General features: G+C 35.6%; 1 protein-coding gene across 4 annotated transcripts in view; it reads right to left on the minus strand.

The window, feature by feature from the left end:
• The window catches only part of Ccdc141 (coiled-coil domain containing 141), a 190420-nt gene that overhangs the window by 72746 nt on the left and 103245 nt on the right, over positions 1 to 14429 (minus strand). For 3 of the 4 annotated variants that reach the window (XM_040294543.2, XM_021725958.3, XM_005324660.5), the window contains exon 7: positions 3558 to 3752. The exons of the other annotated variant lie outside the window; for it this stretch is intronic. In XM_040294543.2, coding sequence (XP_040150477.2) covers positions 3558 to 3752 — 195 coding nt within the window. The remainder of the gene's footprint in view (positions 1 to 3557; positions 3753 to 14429) is intronic. 4 annotated transcript variants of the gene reach the window in all.

Here is a 14429-nt window from a genome sequence, read left to right on the forward strand (position 1 = left end):
GAGAAACAGATTCACAAACCCTGGGTAATCATCCTCAAACCCCAGCAGAATTAAAGGAGAATCAATTGCACTCCTGAAGTTATGGGGCAAAGGCATTGGGAGAACTGTTGTCCATGTGAACAATTAGGTGATAATTACATTTTATTGAATTTCACAAGTTATAAAATATATTGGCTTATAGATGCTTTGTTTTCTGCTATAGCCTAGTATTTAGAACAATGCCTGACACATGGAATTACTAAATTAAAGAATATCTAAAGAAGGGTATTAGTCTCATGAATTTTACATATTACTTATTCAATGACTTTAATAAAAGGAATTATTGAATGATATCTAAAATCAGTAGATGGGCTGGGGATGTGGCTCAAGCGGTAGCGCGCTCGCCTGGCATGTGTGCGGCCCGGGTTCGATCCTCAGCACCACATACCAACAAAGATGTTGTGTCCGCCGAGAACTAAAAAATAAATAAATATTAAAAAAATAATAAATAAAATCAGTAGAGAGAGGAATGAATGAGAATGAAAGGAAAAGCCGGGGGAAAAGATTTCTAAATGATCGTAACCACAAACATGATAAAAATCTGGATAAATAAATTTAGATCTTAAAAATTTGCTAATGGTCCATTCTTCAGACAGATTTTGACATTCATTCCTTTCTCCTTTAAGAAAATATTTTTTAAAAGTAAAATGTATATTTTTAAAATCCCGTCTTTCTCTTTTTAGAAAAAATAATATTGACCTAGCTTCCAGAAATTTGAAATAAGAGACTGTTTGCTGAAAAAATAATTCTGCTTATCTAGAGTGGAATTGGATTTTGAGGAAAGTACCTTTTTATTAAAGCATGACTTTCTCTTTGCTCCCAAAGTGCCAACACCTAGATTTGTGGGTGTTCTTTATGAGTGCCTGGTGCTTCCATTTATCTTACTGTTATGCCAAGAGTACATGATCTTGACCTCTCTTTATTGGAGCCATTTCTGAGTATTGTATCGGCAGCTAGCAACTTTGGGATTGAGGTAATGTCTCCCCATTAAGACAAATAACAGATTTGCTTACTGCTTGCTATAAAACAGCAGATTCCACAAGTTGAGGGTTCCTCTCTTGAATACCATCCTCTGTATCATCCCTGTGGAAACTGGGCCCTATAGAATGGATGTGACATGCTGTCCATCAGCTATGGCTTTTGCTGTAATGAAGTCCTTCAACTCTGACCTAGAAGTCATGTGTCTTCTGTTAGCATCCATCAAACTGTGACAAGTTAACATCAGAGCCCTCAAGAGTTCTTGAGAGTATGACTTCATCTAAGGAGGGGATGGCTCATAATTAGAAAATTCCAGCACTCTCAAGATGCAAGAAAGTGAATTTTCAAAAGGAAAATTCAGTGCTTTAGATATTAAAAACAAACACAAAAATCCCTGATGCTATATATGAAAAATACTCCTTCACTCATGTAAATAGAAGTTTTAACCTGAAAAAAATTAAGAGATTTTGAAATTATATTAACTTTTTTAAATGCATCCCTCTATTTATTTATGAATGTTATTCCAAAGATTTAATAAAATGGTGATGTTAATAAAATAAAATTTGGAGTTTCCAGCGAAAAAAATCAAAAAAGGGAAAAAAAAATTTTGTAAGTCATGAGAGGATTTCTCTACTACAGGATCTCATGATTTACTGCTTCTTAATAATATAGTGACGAATTCATTTTAAAAGTAATACTTAGACATCCATTTTCCAAACTTCAGCTTCTATTTTTGCTGAGGTAAAAGTATCTATTTTTTTTTCATTGAATTTGTAGCTTTAAAGCTGGAAATTATTTCTTTGATGCTTTAAAAAGGGAGAAAAAATTCTATATCTTTTGGATGCCACTTTAGCTATAGAAATGCTATAGCATGGATGAATCCTAGTTCAGTTGATCATAATTTGCATAGTTAACAGGCATGGCATTCAAATGAGCAAACTCTAGGGAGTCTAGAAATCAAAGTCTTGGGGGTTAAGAAATATGAATTCCATTCTCCAGATCTGAATTGTATTACTGAGTGACGGTGAGAAAGTAATAACTACTCTTGCCTTTCTCTTCCTCCTCTTCCTCCACCTTTTTTTTCATTAAATTTTACTAGAGATATTCCTTCTCCTTCAGGGCCAGGAGTAATATTAGAATAAAAATCTCCCCAGCAAAGAACTAAATAATGAGAGCAGAAAAAACAGGTGAGAGAGAGAGAGAGAGAGAGAGAGAGAGAGAGAGAGAGAGAGAGAGAGAGAGAGAGAGAAGAGAGAGAGAGAGAGAGAGAGAGAGAGAGAGAGAAAATGAGAATGAATGTGTGAGAGGAATTCTATATTTGCAAGACTGTAAACTATAGGGTTTCTAATAGAAATACTGCTTTGTAGCAACATGTTTTATAACTGTTTTCCTTAGAAACGATAATAATTGACTTGAGAATGACCCACTCAGTTTGTAGATTGAACATGAGACGTAAATTAAAGTCTCTTATTCAAATATAGGACGGCTAAGAGGAACAACACTTCACATCTACATTCAACATATTCATTAATATGTTATTTCTCTTTTAAAAAATAACAAAATCCCAACAACAAATAATTAAACAATAAATACTTCTTTAATGTTTTTATGATAATTCTAGCCCCTGTTTTAGGATTTTCCTGTACATCTTTTCAAAAGTTTCTTATTAATAAAGAAATTTGAAGTGAAGTTCCTCTTTGAAGGACACTGTACTCAGAGTCTATGTCATGACTTTAGATCACAATGTAACTGAGCTTCCTGGGGTTTCCCCATTCATTGCCTGCCACGATGTTTATTTCTAAATCAGGGAAATTTAACTTATTAAACAATTTCAACATGGTGGTTGGAAGGTATATATTACACTGGTATAGGTAGAAAAAATTCAAGTAAGATCACCATCCTCAAGTGATATGACCAGGACATTACCACTCAATAGGAACCACCTGCTACCATCAATATTAAATGAGTCAACAAGAAGAAGCAGAGCACTTCGTGAACTCAAGATGATCCAGAGATGGTCCACAGCAAAACTTCTCTGTGCCTGACTTAAAAAGGCAAGACCAAGCTAGAGCAATCAGGAGAGGCAGTTTTTGGCCTTTTGGTTTGCAAAGTTTTCACTACTCATGTATTTCTACCTAATAAATGAAAGAGGATTAAAAAAAAAGGACAAAGACCTTTTGGTAAATACTTTTTTTTTTTTTTAACCTTGATATATTTTATGAGACTCCCCTTTCTCTGTTAGAAATACCACAATGCAGACACAAGCATTCCCCACGAACAACCTATGGTAGCTCTAAAATAAAACTTTCATAAGGTCATTTTTTAAAAGTAACTCTTTACCTGTGAAGGCACAGAGTCTCTTAGGTTTAAGAACCAAATAATGGACACCATGGAATATATTTTGAAAACTCTCCTTTGCTGCTGCTAATTTTGAAATTCTACATGGAGTTTTGACTTCTGTGATCTACAACTATTGCAGTAATGGGTCTGCTACTACTTTGCATGAATACCTAAAATTATCATCTTAACCTTACACTGACCTTATTAGCACTGTTAAAAAAATCATGTGCCTTTTTTAACCAGGTTTTCCTTTCCACCATGAGTCGACCAAATTCTTCTTGAAGCTGATTCAGTTTCTGGTTAGATAGCTGTAGATGTTCTTTCTCCACACAGTCCTTTCCCCATAGAATCCCCAAGGCCTCGCTTTTCAGCTTCTCTGCAATGGAATTCCATTCCTGCAAGAGAGTACTCTCTTTAGTTATTATACACATCCCCTATTATGGATTGGATGTTGGTGTCCCTCCCCAAATTCTTGTGTTGAAATCTAACCTCCAGTAAGATGACATCAGAAGGTAGGGCCACTGGGAGACGATTAGGTCATGAGGGTGGGGCCTTCTTAAATATAATTAGAGTCCTATAAAAGTGGCCCAAGAGAACTCTCTAGCTTTCCCCTCACTATGTGAGAATACAATGAGAGGTTAGTCATCTATCACCCAGGAGACAGCCCTACAATCCAATCAAGGTGGCACCTTGATTTTGGACTTCCAGCTTTCAGAACTATGCAAAATAAATTTCTATTGTTTATAAGCGACACCATCTGTGTTACTCTGTTACAACAGCTCAAACTAAGACACTTTCCCCCTCTGTGATCGAAGATTCAGGGAACATTTACATGTGTTGAATATATCAGAAATCTGTCATATTTTCAAAACATGCAACTATAATAAATAGTATAGTAGTGCATGCTGAATTATAGGTTTGAATACCAACAGGAAGTTACAATGCAAAAGGATGCAGAAAAGAGGCTGAAAAGGGAGAGAAGGTGAAAATAGAAGAAAGCACAGAGATGAGTGGCTGATGGAACACCTGGTTGCCTGAATGCAGGTCATTTTCATTTCTGTTACCTGTACCTGGAAGCAGACCCAACACACCATCAACAGCATTTTAACATCTCTAACTCATGTTCTGTTTGTCTCCATTTAAGTCTCAAAAGCTCTCTCTCCCAGAATTCAGTCTCCCTGTCAGCAAATGTGTACAGGAAAGGAAGAGAAATCGCATATCTCTGGCATTTGTTTCTGTGTGTGCCTACGCAAAAAACTCAAAGATGTGTTATTCATCACGAAATTCAGACCCATTAGTGTGCAGTATTCTCTCCTTCCTGACCCTAGTTTCTCCTCTCAATGCATCACTCTTAATGATATATAAACATTTCAAAAAAAGAAAAGAGGTAGTTTTTTTAAAAAAATTACATTGTGTAAGGATGAGAAAACCACAAAAAAAGAAAGAAAATAACAGTGGGATTAAGCCAAACATTAACATTCCATCTAAATTCTTAAGGGAAATTCAAGTTTCTTGCTAAAGGATTGTAGCCAGATTCAGTTCCATGATTATCTCTAACATGACCATCTTGTTAGTGTATTTTCTGGTACCCATTTTAGCTGAGATTGAGCGGTAATCATAAGCTATTTGTTAAAGCATGAGAAATTTATCACCAGATTCACAAAATCTCTGTCTGACTCCATCCTAGTTTGTTCCCCTAGTGCAAAATGCCCTATTATTAAGTTACATTTTTATATTATGTAGTATAAAATGATTTTAGTGCAATTTACCATTACTGTTTTATTCATTTCATAGATATATTAAGTGTTATGTACATGACACTGTGCTGGGATAGATGTCTTGGGGAATATAAAGAAAGAACAAAATGTAGCTTTTTCTTTTAACAATATATAAACTGCTATTTTATATAACTTTCCTATAGACTTATATTATGAAATATATTACCTATATGCTGGTTCTATAACACACACACACACACACACACACACACACACACACACACACACTCACCAAAATTTGGTATTATTTTAAATAACAATTAGCAGGTGTTGAATGTCAAACTTTTACATATTCCTTTGTGGTGTCTATAAACCTGTGCTAGTATTTGCACAAGAGAAAAATATTTTGATAAATGGATATGAGGGTAAGAAGGCAGATTAAGGGAATGGCATTTTTTTTTAGAGATCCTGTTATAAAACTGTGACTTGTAACTCTAATACTCAAAAATTCTTACATTATCTATTTTTTTCCTAGTATTACACAGGGTCATAGGAATATGTTCCTTAAGGTTACATATCCAATAAGTGGCAATACCAGGACTAGATCACAGTTCTGAGCATTATGTTACCTTCCAGGGAATTGAGGATTGAGACTCCAAAATCTTCACATTTCCAAGCAAATGCAAAAGCAATACTCTTGGGCATGGATATGGGCTACATGAGTTCTCAAAACCCTTTGTTTTTTAAAGGGTTTTGTGTCCTCACTTAAGAAAAACTAATATATGCAGTGAAAGTCTTTCATAAATCAGTGTCAATATCCCTTCTGCTTAAAAACCATTATTTTAACCTATTGGAAATGAGCAAATATTTTTAAAGCAGCTAGCATAATTTCTGGCACACATAATAGGCACTCACTTCCCATAATAGTTCCACTTCCCATCAGTTTTATCATGGCTCATTAGCATCCCAAAATTTGATCTTTATTTATGAGAATTCCTTTTTCCCAGTTCTGAGTTAATGGTAATAGAAAGTTTACCAAAATGTTATTGGCCAGGATGATATATTCATCAGTATTATGAGATAAACAAAGTAAAACAGGTCCCTTTACTGAAGCACTTGTCAGAATCCATAAAATACTAATGTGGTTAAGACTTTCCTAGAGAGAAATGTGGTATGAAATGTCTTGGACATGCATTCTTGAACAGGAAACCATTTTTTCACTAACCATCTCAGAGACCAATGGTCCAGTTGGAACAGTGTGGGGAAATACTATTCAAAGTTAAGCCCTGAATCACCTACCAGTCCATCTACTAACCAAAGTTTTTGGTTTCTTTCTCTTTTTTACCCCTATACCTTCAGCTACTCAAGTTAGTTCATTCTGTACCATTCTTTCTTCTGTCAAAGCTTGTTGAATTCAGTGGTGAACACTAAGATGCAAAGTAATTTTTGTTTTAATGGCACTGACCAGAAGCTTCTCTGTTTACTAGGGGAAACCTATTTAACAACTGTGGAGACCCTGGGAAATGCTTACAAAGCACAGAAGAAACTGGGATGGAGAAATGGTTCATAGCCATTGTACACTCAGGCTGAAGATGTTAATGGTCTACAACACAGTAACGGCTAATTTTCCTTTCCCTGTGTCAACACTGTGCTAAATGGTTACCTGTATTATCTTGCCAAACCCCCATAAGGTAGGAACTATTATTATCTACATTTTACCAGTGATCTCACTGGGGCTCCAAGAGATTAGGAACTTGCACAAGGTCTCAGCACATGTAAGAGAAAAAGCCAGCACTCAGATTCAGGTGGTTTAACTTCACAGCCTGTCAACCAGTACCCCAGCCTCAGCTCTTCATAGAGGAGGATATATGGTTTTTTATATGGTTTTCCTCATGACAGAAGAATTTGCCATGTTAGTTTCGAGCTATTTAGGTAAAACTTCCATAGATCCTTGATATGGCCCTGAAGATGAGAAAAGTCTTATATGACCCTGGAACTTTCCAATTTGAAATCGTGAGTCTTCCTATTTCAAAATAAACATGATGCTATTATAGATATAATTTAAAAATTTACAGCCCCAACTCAGGCTTAATTTTGCTTAGCAATTAGACCAAAATAATACAGCTTTTCTCTATAAATAAAAGGAGGAGGAGAAATATCTGTTCTCTAACAATGTTCATAAATCTGCCTTTAGTGTAAATTTTGCCACAACATCAGAGAGAGACTTTTGGCATAGAGCCAAGTCTTTGAAAAGCCACTCTAACCTTGTGCGGCATATAGTGCAATAAAACGTGGGCTCTGACCTTCCAAAGAAACTGTAAAGAACCATTTTGTGCCTCTTTTCTTTTTTTTTACTCTCCACCCCCAGTCTGCTTAATTACATTTTCACATGAACTCTGTAGGTATTAAGTGAAGCTGGACCCATTCAATATTTCTATTCAATCTATTCAGAAAATTGGTTCTGTTTTCTTTGGGCAATCTGGAGGTAGTTTCCAATGGATTTCGACACCATTCTGATGATATATTTCCCCAGCCATTTTTCTTAGGGGATACTTCTGCTATTTTATTTTTAAGATAAAACTTTCCAGAGTCATCTGAATCCATCACAGTATTTAAAAAATATAGTTGTCATCCTTGTCAAGGCTGGAGGAACCCAACGGAGAAAATCTTAGTTCGTTTTCTCTAAGCTGTTCCTGCTGCCTGCTAAGTGTTAAACCTCTAACAGGGTTTCAGTCATTTTGCAGTGAAATATTTCCAGTATTTGTCCCCAACAGCAGAAAGCCAAAGCCTGCCATTTCCTTGGCTTTCCAGTTGACAGAGATGGCGTGAGTATCTCTGACCCAATAAAGACATATGGCCCTGTGTGTTCCTGGGCTCAGGGTGTTTCCATGGGTCACTCCATTATTTTCATTTATCACTCACAGTAGTAACCCTTTTAAACTGTACCTTTCAGTATTCCATTTGCTGAGGAAATTGAGCTGCTTGTGCATCCCTTGATTGAAAGGGTACTGTTAAGAGGATTAGAGCTGATAGACAAGAAGGTGAAAAAAAAATGTTTCTTTCCTTTTTTTGTTAAAGTCCTAGGTTAACTCTTAAAATGAAGTTATGAACTGGCATAAAAATTATCCAGTAAGTGGGTTCAAAAAGTAAAAATGTTAGCTGCTCTGATTTGAAAGATAAATAATAATAATCTGAGTATGTTTAGAAAGCTTTTATTCACACAAAAAATTCCCTGTAGATGAGGTGATTTAATGATCCAACACCATGTGATAAATTTTCATCATCAACTTGACTTCAGAATTTTAACTTTTAAGTGGGGGAAGACAGACAAGAAGGAATGGGGACTGTGTTTGTAAACGACTAAGAAATATGGATTGTGCAGATTACTGGCCAACATCAGATCTGGCAGAAGTATGTGGTGATTTCATGTATAGCTCCCTGAGCATGGCTAATTCCTAGGCCACTTCGTTAGTAACAGCCCATTTCTTGTTCAATCCCTAAATCTACACTCCTATTTGGTTTGGCACCAGGAGAATTAACTCATCGACACAAAATCATAGAATTTTACATGATTGCATTAGCAGATGGTACAAACAAAATAAACCTGGCAATTTTAATCAGGGAATATTTGAAAGTCTGTTTTGAACAGAAATTTTTAAAAAATGTTTATGCTTTTGAAGAGTGGCACTGAGTCCTCGAAAAGCTGAAACTCTAATCATGTCAAGTTGGGTTGCAAACTGGCTTCAGTTTCCTTTCCTCGTGCTCCCTTCCAGGGCATTTCTGTGCTGACCTGTACAAATTCAAGGGTCATTCTGAGAAATGGCTCACCCCACTCTCCCGGGTGTGCAGAGTTCAATGCCCACCGGCATTTGAACTATGCCCTCACTGTGATGTGATCCTAGCACAGGCACAGACTGCAAACAGGAAGAACTGCATTTTTTTGTCTCACCTAGAGATGAAAGAACTGGGCTATTTAGCCTTGCAATGGAGAATCACAGCCACTGAATCAGGGGATAGCTCGTGGGAAACAGGAGAACTGGACACAGAAGTACACTTTATTCCAAACTTGTTAAGTGGCTTCAGGCAAGACATTTGCTTTTTGAGCTCTTTTCCTGTAGTGCAATGATAGTCACCACCATTGGGTGTACACTGCTGCTTCTCTTATGACTCATCTAATTCAATAACTAATTGGGGCTTGAAATTATTGGACTTCAGGCTCTCCAAAACTTTAGGTTATTGGCCATTTTATCCATGAATTAACCCTGCGTGGATTGGAATCGAATATAGCAGAAATGACGAATCGGTTCTGCTGTTCTCTTCAGTTTTGGCCACTGAGTGGAGCCCATAGTCAGCGGCAAAAGCAGGGTGCACATTGCTAACAGGGAAGCAAATGGATGTGTGGCAAAATCAAATCTCCAATGTAAATAAAGTCACAATAAAGTATGCTCATAAGCCAATCTTCAAAAGAGACATTAGTGCAGAAATGTGTTTATTTTATCCTTCCTTGTTCAACATAGTTTAATTATATATAAAGTTGGGAGAAATTTTCCCAAGATGTGTGTTTTCCATGAACCATTGTCTTTTTCTTCAGTGTTCTGTCTTCCTGATATTCCCTAGATTTCTTGTACCTCTTATTCACATTTTCATCTAGTTAATTAAGTAAAGACCAGTGTCGAACTGGTGTTTCTATTTTTTTTGGGGGGGGGCGGGGAAGGTATTTATCTTTGTTTTTATTTTATAATTTTTAAATTAGTTATACATGACAGTAGAATGCACTTTGATACATCATATATAATGGAGTATAATTTCTCATTGTTCTGGTTGTACGTGATGTGGAATCCCACCAGTTGTACAGTTATATGTGTATATAAGGTAATAATATCTGATTCATTCTACTATCCTTCCTATTCCCCATACTCCCTCCCCTCCCTTCATTCCCCTCTACCTAATCTGAAGTAACTATTCTTCCCTAGCTGGCCCCCATTGTGAATTAGCATCCACATGTCAGAGAAAACATTCGGCTTTTGGATTTTGGAGATCGGTGTTTCCATTTTTAATCAAAATTACTAAAAGCCTGACTGGCAAGAAGATTTTCCTCTAACATAATTTGTCTATAATTGGATTGGGACACAGGCTATTCAGTCCTAGTTTACAGTAATGTCCTCGAAGGACTTCTTCATTTTCTAGAGAACCCATTGGAGATATATTCAGCATTGCATCATATAGTTCAATTGTGGAGCAAATTATTCAGCTGTGATGCTCACTTCTTGTGGAGATTTTCCTACATAAACTAGATTAAATTAATATGTGGGAGGGTGTGTTTATGTTTTGCCCAAAATGAGTGTCAGATACAGACTAGAACAATGGTCTTAAATCTGACTATGAGTATTTCCTAGGAATGTTTTGTTTTGTTTTCTTTCTTTCTTTCTTTCTTTCTTTCTTTCTTTCTTTCTTTCTTTCTTTCTTTCTTTCTTTCTTCTTCTTCTTCTTCTTCTTCTTCTTTTTTTTTTTTTTTTTTTTTTGTGTGTGTGTGTGTGTGCTTGGGATTGAACACAGGGCCTTGTGCATGCCAGGCAAGCACTCTACCATCTGAACTATATCCCCAGCCCCTCCTGGGAAAGTTTTAAAAACATATATTTTCAGGCTCACCTCATATCAATGAACTATAGTTTTTATTGGTAGGGTGAAAAAATGTGTATTTGTTAAAACCTGAAGCATTTTACTTCAAGTCAGAGACAAGCAATAATACTTATAACCAGCCAAATGTTGAAATTACTGATCCATAATATCTTAGGCCTAGAATAGGTTATGTAAAAATCATACTAATAAATAGAGGATGGGCCATATAATCATGGTAGCTTTAGCTGTAAAACTTTCAACTCATTATTATATTATGTGAACATTACATTATGGCCTTGATGACTTCTAAATCTAAATTTTAATTTGGGATTTATAGATTAGGCGAATATTGAGGTAGCCTATGGAAGATGCAATGAAAATAAATAAAATCCTTGCCCACACACTCATTGAATAGTTAACACAACAGTCCACAATAGCCCTGATACAATGTTAGATATCATTCATCTTAACTCATAAGGGAGAAACCAAAGCAGACCTTTCTATGTTATGCTTTCTTTGCATCACCATCTCAGTCAAAGGGTCATTGATTTAAAAGGACAATCAAGAATAGATAGATAGACAGAGATACATATAGAGATGTGCTGGGTAAAGGTATAAACCTGTTCAGGTTTTACTTTTTTTAACTTTCCTTCTGAAATTTTTATAACCCTATGTATAATATCAACAAACTCTATTATTGGAGAAAAGGCTTACTTCTACTTGTACAGAAGAAATCATTTGTCCTCTAACAAAATTCAGGCAAGACCTAGAATTTCTTCAACTCATCTTCCTTTTTTGGGGCTCTGGTTTTCAATCTATCACTAAGTATATGCCTAGGACTTAATCCCATAATCAAAAATCTGTGAATCAGATTGATCCTGGCCCCACATGCAGAGGTGGCAAAGGAGGTTGACCCCAGCCCAAAATGGAGGAGGAAACTGACTGTGCTGTGGGTCCCCCATCTACCAACACATGCCTCTCTCAGTCGGCTATCCATCTAGAGACAATAGCCAGGACCTGGAAGACCATGACCAAGGTCCCTGCAGGCCTGGTTACAACAGAGGTATTCCTACTAGTCTATTTTTCTTGATTCCTCTCTCACTTTTCCTATGGTCTAATACCTCTATATTCCCACCTCCTACCTCATAAACCCCACCCCCATACCCTGCCTTTGTCCACCATTAGAGACTATAGATTCACACATAAACCTACTATTGATATTATAGATATTAATTGAACACATCATTTCTGTTTATTGTGACAAAACTGTAATTGTCTAAATAGAAGCTATTTGGTTTAAGGCTAAAACATTCTTTGCATTGGATACTGTAAATATTGATCTTTCCCTTAAAGGCAAGGTATTGGTATCCTGCAGGGACATGACAAGATTATAGGGTAGAAACTGTAATACATCAGATCCTCACTGCTAGAGAGGAAGACACATGAACAACATGAGAAAAACAAGGGAAGAAAGTTCCTCCAAACAAACCAAGATGTTACCATAACAGAGTCCATTGACAGCACAGTAGATGAAATGTCAGAGAAGGAGTTCAGAACAAACCTAATTAAAATGATCTGCAAAGCACAGAATGACATAAGAGAGCAAATGAAGGCATCAACTGATCACTCCAATAAACAGATAAGAAAGCAAATACAGGTAACAAAAGATTACTTCAAGAAAGAGATAGAAATTTTTTGGAAAAAAACCAGAAATACTTCAAATGAAGGAAAAAATAACAAATAAAAAAATCAATAGAAAGCATCACCAACAGACTAGATCACTTAGAAGACAGAACCTCAGGCAATTAAGACAAACATATAATCTTAAAAATAAAGTTGACCACACAATGAAGATGGTAAACCAAGAACAGAAACTCCAAGAATTATGGGATAACATGAAAAGACAAAATCTAAGAATTACCAAGATAGAGGAAGGCACAGAGATACAAACCAAAGGAATGCACAGTCTCTTCAATGAAATAATATCAGAAAATTTTCCAAACATGAAAAATTAATTGGAAAATCAAATACAAGAGGATTATAGGATACCAAATGTACAAAACTACAACAGAGTCACACCAAAGCACATTATAATGAAAATGCCTAGCATGCAGAATAAGGAGAGAATTTTAAAGTTTCGAGAGAAAAGTTCAGATTACATGCAGGGAGAAACCAATTCAGATCTTAGCAGATTTCTCGACTGAAACCCTCAAAGTTAGCAGATTCTGGAACAACATACACCAAGTTCTGAAAGAAAATGGATGCCAACAAAGAATATTATTTCCAACAAAATAAAGTTTTAGATTTGATGATGAAATAAAAATCTTCCCTGATAAACAAAGTTAAAAGAATTTACAATGAGAAAGCCTGAACTACAGAACATTCTGGGCAAAATATTCCATGAGGAGGAAATGAAAAACAACAATGAAAATCAGCAAAGGGAAGAACTTCAGTAAAGGAAAAGCCAATCAAAGGAGAAACCAAGTCAAGTTAAAAACCAAAAATAAACCAAGATAACTGGGAATACAAACCATATTTCAATAATAACCCCGAATGTTAATTGTCTAAACTCATCAATCAAAAGACACAGACTAGCAGATTGGATTTCTTTAGAAAGACCCAATAATATGCTGCCTTCAAGAGACTCATCTCACAGGAAAAGACCCTGAAAGTAAAAAGATGGGAAAAAACATATCACTCACATGGGCCACATAAACAAGCAGAGTTTTCCATCCTAGTATCAGATAAAATGGTCTTCAAACCAAAGTTAGTCAGAAGAGATGAAGAAGGTCACTTCATACTGCTTAAGGGAACCACACATCAACAAGACATAACAATCAGAAATATATTTGCCCCAAACAATGAAGTATCCACATGTATCAAACAAATTCTTCTCAGTTTCAAGAATCAAATAAACCACAACACAATAATACTAGCTGACTTTAACATACCTTTCTCACTGCTGGACAGATCTTCCAAACAAAAATGAAACAAGGAAACTATTTGATACAATCAATAACTTAGACTTAACAGACATATATAAAATATTTCATTCTTCAACAAGTGAATATACTTTTTTCTCAGCAGCACATGGATCCATCTCCAAAATAGACCATATGTTATGCGTCAAAGCAAGTCCTACCAAATAAAAAAAATAGAGATTCTACCCTGCATTCTATCTGATCATAATGGAATAAAATTAGAAATCAATGATAAAATTTAAAAAAATAGAACTACTCCAACACCTGGAGACTAGACAATATGCTATTTAATGATACCTGGATAACAGAAGATAAAAAAATTCTTAGAGGTAAACAAGATCTCCAATATAACATATCAAAATCTCTGGAACACTATGAAGGCTGTGCTAAGAGGAAAGTTCATTGCATTGAGCTCATTCATTAAAAGAATAAAACTCAACAAATAAAAAACCTGACAATACATCTCAAAGCCCTAGAAAAAGAAATCAACACCAAACTATACAGAAGACAGGAAATAATTAAAATCAGGGCTAAAATCAATGAAATTGAAACAAAAGAAACAATAGGGGGAAATGGACAAAACAAAAAGCTGGTTCTTTAAAAATTAAATAAAATTGATAAAACATAAGCCACCCTAATGATAAGGAGAGAGAAAACTCAAATTACTAAAAATGTGATGAAAAAGGAAATATCACAACAGATACTATTGAAATGCAGAAGATAAGTAAAAACTAAAAAAAAAATTATTCTTGAG

The sequence above is a fragment of the Ictidomys tridecemlineatus genome, chromosome 7 (genome assembly GCF_052094955.1).
Source record: "Ictidomys tridecemlineatus isolate mIctTri1 chromosome 7, mIctTri1.hap1, whole genome shotgun sequence".
Classification (NCBI taxonomy): Eukaryota; Metazoa; Chordata; class Mammalia; order Rodentia; family Sciuridae; genus Ictidomys; species Ictidomys tridecemlineatus.